Raw genomic sequence first — 10,753 nt, forward strand, 5'->3', positions numbered from 1 at the left:
CACTCCGACTGACGCGTGCGCTTATGATCAGCAGAAATCTGTGGTTTGCGGTCTTGTACGGTTTGAGAGCATGGCGCTCGTAAACGAAGTTGAGGGGACCAAGGCTGTCACGGAATTATCAGTATAGTAGACTAACGGGTGCATGCGGAAGAAGGGGGGGAGAATGTTTGGTTGCAGCACAGAAGGGGCGAACGAGGTAAGGCGGGAAGGGGACGAGATTTAATGGGAGAAAGAACCCACTCAGAGTTGACGCACCCGAACATCTTTGCGATGAAGCCCACGAACTAACTATTTGCGCATCCTTTGCATCTCAACAGTTCCCCGCTCTCTATATCAATACATGTTGACGAAAGCGGCCATCGGATTTCGTTTTGATTGCAGCGGGAGGTCGAGTCAGGATCTCCAGGCGACGTCGGCAGGGGCCAGAGAGGAAACATTGGACGAGTCGCATGAAAGGGTTCCGGAGTTCAATCAACGGGTACTTCGAAAGTGGAAGCCAGACCCCCATCGAAGCTGGCTGAAACATCGACTTGACACCAACGATTTTGCAAGTTAGAGAGCCCATAGCCTAGGTGGGTACATCGGAAGCGCTCTGGGGAAGCGGAGTTGTCTTTCTCGCATAGCCACACCCAAAACAAGCAGCCTTGCCACGCCTGTACACGCATCTTCCTCCCAACTTCTATCTCATCGTCTACAATGTGTACCCTACCCAGCGACCCTTTCGTCGAACCGTTCTACAGTCTGAAAAAACCATTCACGCGATTGCTCTCTCCAGTACCTGGATCCGCGGGTGGCACTAGCATCAATATAGCCCGCCCCAGCTCTGCCCCGCCTATCATGGTAACTCAATCTTCGACCATCCCCGCGGCGGACATGGTCATGCCAGTCACCAGTAAGATACTTTTTAGTCTTCCTGCCCCAAAGTGAATGTTGATCGCTCATCAAATCAAATTTGCAGGTGATCCGTTTGAAGTCCCTGGGGAAGGAGAGGTTGAGCGCCCACAGCAGGTTTTACCTATCTCCACTGGTCTGTGTTAACTCCAAACCCCTATCTCGTTCATTATTGGTAACACTCAAGTGCTTCTGTTCTGAATGTAGGCCTGGTGTCAGTGGGTACGGAAATGATTGTTGCCTGTGAGATACCCCAGGCCCTCAGTCTGTTTGCTATAATGTTGATGCCGACCTTTTTCAATTCTAATATCACAGTTGATCAGGTTGAACGCCCTGTGCAAGAAGCTGTTGATACCTCTTCTCCTATCTTGACTGGTTCATGTTTGCTCCAAGTCCCTATATTCCATTTCTGATAACTCTGTATAGATCCTCCAAGTTCTGACTTGCCCATCCCTCTACCCACTCATTCTGCTCTGAATGCAGAAGTAATGCCTGCCAGTCAGTACTCTTGTAAATATAGCTCAGTCCTGCTCAAATCTAATAGATCATACAGAATTCTCAACAAACTTCCAAGCTGACACTATAAACAACATTTCAGCTGAAAATCTGATCACAGGTGATAACTATGGTTTGTTGTGTTTGGATCATTACATTTTATTGCTTTCACTTACATTTTGATAGGTACCATCATTCAAGGTAAGGAGTAAGAAAAGGACTTTATTCATCTTAATGATATATGTGGTTGGTAGGTGTGGACCCAAATATTCAAATCACACTTGAGATGATTAGGGATGAACAACTGGGTATTATAGCAGTTTCTTTTGCCAAATGTATAATTGACTTCATTTTTTTGCTATAGTGAAGGAGATTTATAAGTGGCTTTCTCCTTCTAAAGAGTCCCTTAACTACAATGCTGCATATGCAATTCTGGGGAGTCAATCAGATACTTGTCAATGGTTTCTCAAAGGAGATACATTTTCTGGGTGGCTCAAACAGCCTGGCTTTCTCTGGATCAAAGGAAAATGTAAGTCATCTGTCACAATTTGTAAATTTATATGTGATTGACAGTCTATCCAGCTGGCTCTGGGAAAACCATTTTGAGGTTGAGAATTCCAGTATTTTTATGAAATTGAATTGATTTCTATTCTCACAGCTCAGCAATAATTCACAATGTTCTTCAAAGATTCAATTTGGCTACTGCATATTTCTTTTTTGATGGAAGAGACTCACAAAAGGATTTCCAGCTGCATGATAAACTGATGCGATCACTCATCTGGCAATTCAGTCTCAAATGTGAGGGTAGAGTACCTAAAGTCTTGGTGGATCTTTATGCTTGCTGTGGCAATGGCCATCAGGAGCCAACTCTGGATGATCTGCAGAATACTCTTGAAATGATTCTTGGTGGCTTTAGCTCAACATTTATTATTCTGGATGCTCTTGATGAATGTATTGAAAGAGAAAAGCTTCTTAGCTGGGTTGAGACTGTTATTCTGGAGAAAGATATGAATCTAGGTCTCCACTTGATAGTTACTAGTCGCCCAGAGCAGGAGATTGAGGACAAGCTCAAGTTTTATCATTACCTTGACTTGGTTGAGGAATCTGAGAATCATGATCTTGTGGCCTATCTTGACTATCAGCTTCGGAATGACTCTAACTTCCAAAAATGGAATTCTGAGACTCAAGACCAAATAAAGTTGACATTGATGAAACAAGCAGATGGAATGTATGTTTATTATCAATATTTGAATGACAGGATAATTGTTAACTGCAATTCTAGGTTTCGCTGGGTTGCATTACAGTTAAATGAGTTAAAACAGTGTCGGACCAAGACTGACCTAAAAAGGCAGCTAGCTGATCTACCTCAGGGTTTGGATAAAACCTATGATCGAATCTTGCTGGGAATCAATCAAAAAGATCATGGTTATGCAAAACTATTTTTACAATGGCTTTCTTTTGCTGCTCGTCCACTGACACTGGAAGAGCTGGCTACAACTGCTGCTGTGGATCTTTGTGCTGAGGGTGGACCAGAGTATAACTCTGATAATGAACTTCAAGATATTAAGGATGTCCTGAAAATATGTTCTGGTTTCATTATGAATGCAAATGGTATGTACAATTTAGAATAATACCAGATTGAAATGAGTACTGACTATTAAATAGGTTTTATCAAGCTTTCCCACTTTTCTGTCAAAGAATATCTGGTATCTGATTATGTTCAAAATCATGAAGGAACACATATCAGAGACTTCAGCTTGAATGAAGAGCTATCACACTCTGTCATATCTCACATTTGCCTGGCATATCTTTTGCAATTCAATACATCTGAGCCACTTGATATAAATCTGGGAGTGTCCTCCCCTCTTGCAAACTATGCTGCAAAACACTGGATTTCACATACATGTTCCAGTGGAAAATATAGATCTGAGTCATCTATAGGATTTGCATTGATAATGGAGCTTTTCACAGATGAGAATGCTGCCTTTCTCAACTGGGTTCAAATTTACGATATAGATAACTATGGCTTTAGAGAGCTACAACGACAGAGGGATCAAATTGCTAAACCCCTATATTATGCATCACTGGCTGGACTGACTGAAGTAACACATCATTTGCTGGAAATTGGAGCAGATATAAATGCACAAGGAGGCAATTATGGAAATGCACTCCAGGTAGCAATAGATGAAGGCCATGAGGCCATTGCAAAGCTGCTGATAGAGAAGAGGGCAGATGTAAATGCACAGGGAGGAGAGTATGGAAATGCACTCTATGCAGCAGTAATAAGACACCATGAGGCCATTGCAAAGCTGTTGATAGAGAAGGGGGCAGACGTAAATGCACAGGGAGGACAGTATGGAAATGCACTCCAGGCAGCATCAAATCAAGGCTATGAGGCCATTGCAAAGCTGCTGATAGAGAAGGGGGCAGATGTAAATGCACAGAGAGGACAGTATGGAAATGCACTCTATGCAGCATCAATTACAGGCCATGAGGCCATTGCAAAGCTGCTGATAGAGAAGGGGGCAGATGTAAATGCACAGAGAGGATATAATGGAAATACACTCTATGCAGCATCAATTACAGGCCATGAGGCCATTGCAAAGCTGCTGATAGAGAAGGGGGCAGATGTAAATGCACAGGGAGGAGAGTATGGAAATGCACTCCAGGCAGCAATACATGAAGGCCATGAGGCCATTGCAAAGCTGCTGATAGAGAAGGGGGCAGATATAAATGCACAGGGAGGAGAGTATGGAAATGCACTCCAGGCAGCATCAATTACAGGCCATGAGGCCATTGCAAAGCTGCTGATAGAGAAGGGGGCAGATGTAAATGCACAGGGAGGAGAGTATGGAAATGCACTCCAGGCAGCAATACATGAAGGCCATGAGGCCATTGCAAAGCTGCTGATAGAGAAGGGGGCAGATATAAATGCACAGGGAGGAGAGTATGGAAATGCACTCCAGGCAGCATCAACTAAAGGTCATGAGGCCATTGTAAAGCTGCTGATAGAGAAGGGGGCAGATGTAAATGCACAGGGAGGAGAATATGGAAATGCACTTCTGGCAGCAGCATGGAGAGGCCATGAGGCCATTGCAAGGCTGTTGCGAGAGAATGGGGCAGATGTAAATATGATGGACCTGTCAGATTATGGCAGTGATGATACATCATCATCAGATGATTAGATATCTAGGATGCTAAAACCTCTCCACAAATATTAAGGGTAGAAGTATTCTTGGTATGTTTAGTATAATAAAACATTGGGATGAAGTGTTGTGACTTGTATTCCAAAGTATGACACTATTACACCTGGTATTGGAATGTAGGTAGAGAGCAATATGATGTTTTAAAACCAATTTTCTTGCCATTTTTGTTATAATGGAGAAGTTTCCATATTTGAGCATATGCACCTAAGAGTTAGAACTTGAAAATGATTCTCTCCAATGACATCTGATGACCAACAGTGACCAACCACAATTCATATTTTCCCCTGATTTTCTGGCTATATTTCATGCAAATTTTCCTGTTTGACTGCACTCTGAGAATAGTATATGAGATCAGCAATGGTGAGCACAAATATTTTTTCCTTTTCTTTTTTTAACACATTTGGTCTGTACATAACTATCCACTTTTACTATTTTTTTTTTGTTCTGCAGTGTTTGAGACTTTTCAGTGTTGCACAACTTTTGAGTCACCACTCAATGACACACCCATAATCCTTGTTTTTATTCCAAAAATTTATTGAAACAATAGAAGGGTATTTATGTCATGAAGTTTTTGTAGTGCTTGAATTTCTTGAAGCTAATTTCCTTATTATGAGCAGGGAAATGCACATCACCACAATGCACACCTTAAATTCAAACACACCTCAGGATTGAGAAAAAAGAAATCTGTCAAATTGTAGTGTACTTAATAGTAGTTTGTCAAATGTATGTGGTATCGCGAGGGGGATCCTGCACAATGGGACAACAAATAAATAAATGGTTAGATTCAAGGGGGAACTGAAGGAACGTGGGGTGGGTGGGGGTTGGCATTAAGCGAGGGATGGAGGGGGAGGAAATTTGGAAGCTGGAGGGAGGGAGCTGGAGGTTGTGAACTTTGAGCAGGGAATAACGTCCAAATCCGTGTGCCTCTAAACCCTACTATCCCATCCATGAGGAATGACGAACACGCCAGACACAGGACTCCAACCATCCTCTGGACCCCTCTCATCTCCTCTAATAAGACTTGCAATACTTGCTGTATGCCTATGGCTGCCCCTCCCCTGATCCCTCTTGGGCACTATGAACTATGAATAGATTGTCGTTAGTTGACAGAACGACGTCATGCCGAGAAACCCATACCTGTTTCTGCTGCGAGCCAAAAGAAGCAAGTGAGCCAGGCACAGGGGAGCGATACATGATATCCACTTCCTCAGGCCTGGTTATCATGGTTGTGGGAGTATAAAAGGAAAGAGAGAAAAATTCCCAAAAAGGAAAGAGAAAAAGAGAAAAAGGAGGGATTTCCTGACTTATAGTAACCTTTCTCTTGGTAAAAATTCCAGAAAATTACCACAAAATACATACTTACAGTGGCCACCAACATGTGAGCATGACATTAATTGTTATACCACTTTTTCATGATACTTCTGATGGTGAAGAATCAAAGTATGTACATAGATTTGGTAGCATTCTCAACCCTCAAAAGAAATTCACAAGAATAAAAGGGGTGTCTGCTATCCTTTCCTTCATATTGTTTTGAACCACATGAACCACAGGAATTTGTGCACTGATCCTTGTTAATTCAACCTCCACATCCTTTTTTTTCACACTTCCAACATTTCCTTGCTGCATGTTTTATACTATGGACTGTCACGGAGGATTCAGAGATAAATTTTGAAATTAGAATTTCTCAATAGGTTGACCTTCATCTGGTTTGATTTCAAAGAACTTAAATGGATATATACAATTTATCTGTGGATTGTAATAGTTTTATATCTGTGACACTTTAGCTCAAATTTCCCACTCATTTTTAAAGATGATATTAGTACACTTGTAACACATTACACTCTAGAGAAATGTAACATCTCTGGTATACCATAAAAAAAAGATCTCATCTGAAGGCACATGATTGCTTTCAAAATTTTGATTTTGGCAAGTGGATCAGGTGTTATTAATCCTGTGTAGATTTTTTATTTTTCTGTTGGGTATCCAGCATGTGTGTCTACCCTGAGTTATTATTCTCACCAGGCAATACACTTGGTCCTGCAACTGAAATATTTTCAGGTGGAAAAGGCATATTATAGAGCATTGCTTGGTTTTGATCAGTGTAATGGCTGGTAATTAGTTGCTTTCCTGATGATGAGGGCTGGGCCACTGGTAGAGTTTATTGCAATATGTTTGTGAAGCTCAGGGTTTGAATTTGAGAGCTTTAACTCCTTTGCATTGAGATCTAGTCTCTGCCAGATTACATGTGTGCAGTTACTTTAGATGTTCCCCAAGCTGAAATTACAGTTGATAAATGATATTTTTGATTATCACAGGAAATGATGCTGCACACAATGTTGTGGGAGGGGAAGATGTTAAAAATGTCGAAAATTCAAAGTACAGGACAAGACAGGGGCATGGGAACTATATACCATACATGGCAGCATCCTAATACAGCAGCTGCTAATGTTTCCATTCTCGGAATTATTTTGGTAGCAGCTGCTACTACCCACAGCCATGGGAACTCTGCCGGTCGTGATTATCAACACAAGATCAACGCCCAATGCATCATGGGATGCAACTTGACCACCATCATGCCTTGACGTTGCTCAAGACAGATCCAATACGTCACACCGCCAGCTATCCCAGTCATTGCCATTGCATTCTCAATACCCCGTAGTACGATCATTAAATGCCTCTTCGAGTTAGCCTGAGGCCATTTGCTGGGTTGGATGACTCTGAGGTGTGTTTGCGATCTCTGCCCCCAGTTTCGCCTTCTAATCTTACATAGTTCATTCAAGCCCTGCAGTGTGCTACTCCATGGCGGTTCAGCTGGTCCTCCAATTCTGGTCGCAATATTGTGCGGTCTCACATCACAGACATGCGGCTTCATCCAGAGCAGCCACCATCCTTCACCTGCAACACCGAGCTCCAATTACGTGAGATTCTCTATTCCTTCTAGCCTAACATATCCGAAGCAGGATGTTCAGCGTTACCTCACGTCCTCTCAGCTCTCGTGTTCGTCATTTGATGCCATGGTGTTGCTGCCAGATTCGCAATGACCAATTATCCTTGTTCGTCGTCCCTGTTGTGCAGGAATAGAATTCACCACTGTCCTTCCTCGAACACTCATTACCACCATCCACTTATGAGGCTATGGTTGCCAGCTACCCAGCAGCCGCAGACCAGTCAGCCACCCAGGGGCCAGCATTGACCTTCTTTTAGAGCACATCACCACCGCTTTTGACCACCTCCCACAAGGCACCCACCTCTCCGTCATCGACCGAACGGCAGACAACTCATATGGCCCGTTCATTCTTGCAGATTGCCATTTCGGTAGTCTGGACGAGGGGTTTGACAAGCATCCGTGAGTAAACCCTTTTTCTCTTAAAGTGCATACGAAGATCTGACATTGTCGTTGCCTTCATCAGGGAATGTGGTGATCTCTTTTTCCCCATCTTCCTGACTCTTGCTTTTTACATTCTCGGCACGGCGAATGTCCACTGTTCATCAACCTCCACCTATCGCCACACTGGCCGATCAATGACATTGGCTTGGAACCTGCATCAGATGTCCATTTCCAAATGCCACGATTCTCCGAACCTACCCACATTTCCTCTACTTCTCTTCCCTCGAGCATGTTGCACTTTCCATATCATTGTATGACGAATTCCAGTGGATCCAAAAGCATCAGGACCATAGCCGCTTGAAGCAACGAGGTTGACAAAAGTTTTGCAGGAGACAGTCACCAAGACTTTGGTCGTGAAAGGGTCTTTGATCTTGACTGATCTTACCAACGAAGTTTGAAGGGAGAGGCGGCTGTCGCTCATGGAACGTTCTCTGACGTACGGAAAGGTACTTGGAACGATCCGATTGAGAGAACCATGGCTGGTAAGTTTCTTTGTGGTGTTGTGTTGCAAAATCAGCTCACAATATGATTTAGGTTGCCATCAAGGTCCTGCGTCAAGTCATGGTACAAAACGTTTGAGAGAAGCTCATTAAGGTATGGAGTGCTTCTGTTGCTGGAACGTTTTGAGCTGACATGATGCTTTGTTAGCAATTTCATTCAGAGGTTATTGCTTGGCATCGTCCATGTCAACGCAACGTGTCGCAGTTTTTCGGGATAGTGCATCTTTCACAGAACATTGGCATGGTATCGCCTTGGTGCGAACATGCCAGGTGGCTTCTGCCATTGCCTATCTCCACACGTTCAGGCCTACCATCGTCCATGGGGACTTGTAAGGAGTCAGGCCCCTTCCTTCGTCCTCTCCCACTTCCCGCTGACCCCCAACTCAGGGAAACGTCTTGATCGATGAGCATGTGTATGCAATCATCACCGACTTTGGGCTCTCTAAGGTCATTGAGGAAATGTCTGACACCGTCAGCAAGGGCATCTCTTTCTTTGCTGGGTCAACTGGGTGGATAGAGCTTATTATGTCACTGGTGGAAGACGATGGGAAAATTTCTCCCATTACTATGTCTAGTGATGTGTATGCATTCGCTTCGGTGTGCCTTGAGGTATGTCAGGCCTTGTACTCAAACTGATTTCATATGTGACTCGTGTGTGCCATGCAGGTGGCAACTGGACGGCTTCCCTATCCTCACAGAACAAACGACCATGCTGTAGCTCATTCGAGGAGTCAAACCTGCCAGGGGAGCTCGCTGCCTTGTCCAAAAGAGCGTGGATGTCATTTGGGATACTCTAGATTGCTGTTGGGACGCCATTGATTATCTCTGCCCTAGCATGCATGAGATGCTCACACCATTGGAAGAAATGGATCCAAAGCGATGATCTGCTACCCAAGTCAGCCCATCGTTCCTGCTCTGCATTGAGTCGCATGCTGTCTTCATTTCGACTAAGCATAAAACACTCATAAAGTCCTATCTCTACAACCCAACATCTGAGCTACACCATTCATGAAACAATGCCACCCTGTGCTTTCTCCAACAACACTGATGGAGGCCCAGAGACAAGAGACTTCAAATTGAACTTCACGACTGTTCCCTCGATCGAAATTCCTTGCCATCACAGCACCTCAAACATCGACTGGCGCTAATACTTATTCACCAATCCCAACTGTCGTATATGTATCTGTGTTTTCCCGACGTCTGACCGAAACACACAAATACAGGGTCAAGAACTCGTATCGCATATCATGGTGGTTACTCAAGGTTGCGTCGACCTGGACTCAGACTACACATTGTAATAAGAACTTACTCCTTGTGTCTTGACTCTTTTGTTGAATCGATGCCCCAATCCTTGAATTCTTGAAGCACCGAACTCCAAGAGAACCGTGTTTATACCTCATCAGCCTCGACCTTGACTCAGACTCATCACAGATAAGGATTCACTCTTCACGTCTTCTACCAAACCGATGCCTTCAAAATTTCAAGTTCTTGATGCACCCAACTTTGACGGGCTGTTGACCGCGACTCGGATCCATGGGCAAACTCACTCCTCCGGCATGGGTTGTAGTTACCGAAACAGTGTTACTTCAAGCACCGAGCTCGAGGATGCACTTTTGACTTATCGGCAGATAAGGATACACTCTGAGTCCTACTTTTCATAGCATTTACCAAATCAACGCCACGATTCTATGGACAAGCACTGATACGTCTCATTGTCTTCGACTCAGACTTATGTCAGGTCAGATAAGCATTCACTGAAACTCTGTACCGTTCAACAAGCCTGAACCCCCAATTCTTCAAGTGGTATGTCCCATAATACGAGGTCTTATCAGTGCCCCCCTAATTCCTGCAGGAATCCGGTCATTCCTGCGGATTCCGGTGGATTCCGGAGGAATGAAATTTAGCAGGGAGGCCTGCTATTTTCATCATTCCGGTGCCTTACCATTCCGGCGGAATTTGGGCATTCCAGAATTGACACCAGAATGATCCGCGAATGCAACGGAATCCGGTCCTTTGTTTGTTTGTTTTACCTCTGTTACCAAACAAAGGCAATGCTACCAAACAAACTCAATACCATTCCCTTCCACCACCACCAACCATCCTCTTTCCCACCCCCACGACAGCCACGATAAACCGACAACGGCACGCCGACCCACGACGACGACAACGACTCCACAACGGCAACGACCACCCAGCAACGAACGGCAACGACCACCGTCGGTGACGTGGCAGCCAAATGGACAACGACAACACCACCATCCACGAAAACGGAC

At 44.1% G+C, this 10,753-nt stretch overlaps 2 protein-coding genes across 2 annotated transcripts; one reads left to right on the plus strand and one right to left on the minus strand.

Moving 5' to 3' along the window:
• Nucleotides 1-5,518: 5,518 nt before the first annotated feature.
• LACBIDRAFT_313456 (uncharacterized protein) lies at nucleotides 5,519-5,816 on the minus strand (the record flags this gene model as incomplete). Its single annotated transcript, XM_001877618.1, has 2 exons — nucleotides 5,519-5,674; nucleotides 5,730-5,816. 2 exons carry the CDS (start codon nucleotides 5,814-5,816, stop codon nucleotides 5,519-5,521), a joined length of 243 nt encoding a protein of 80 aa, XP_001877653.1.
• Nucleotides 5,817-8,743: 2,927 nt separating this feature from the next.
• On the plus strand, nucleotides 8,744-9,299 carry LACBIDRAFT_313458 (uncharacterized protein; the record flags this gene model as incomplete). Its single annotated transcript, XM_001877246.1, has 3 exons — nucleotides 8,744-8,809; nucleotides 8,868-9,089; nucleotides 9,147-9,299. The coding sequence occupies 3 exons, from the start codon at nucleotides 8,744-8,746 to the stop codon at nucleotides 9,297-9,299; spliced, it is 441 nt and encodes a 146-aa protein (XP_001877281.1).
• Nucleotides 9,300-10,753: the final 1,454 nt, after the last annotated feature.

Source organism: Laccaria bicolor, genomic scaffold (genome assembly GCF_000143565.1).
Source record: "Laccaria bicolor S238N-H82 LACBIscaffold_5 genomic scaffold, whole genome shotgun sequence".
NCBI classification, from domain to species: domain Eukaryota; kingdom Fungi; phylum Basidiomycota; class Agaricomycetes; order Agaricales; family Hydnangiaceae; genus Laccaria; species Laccaria bicolor.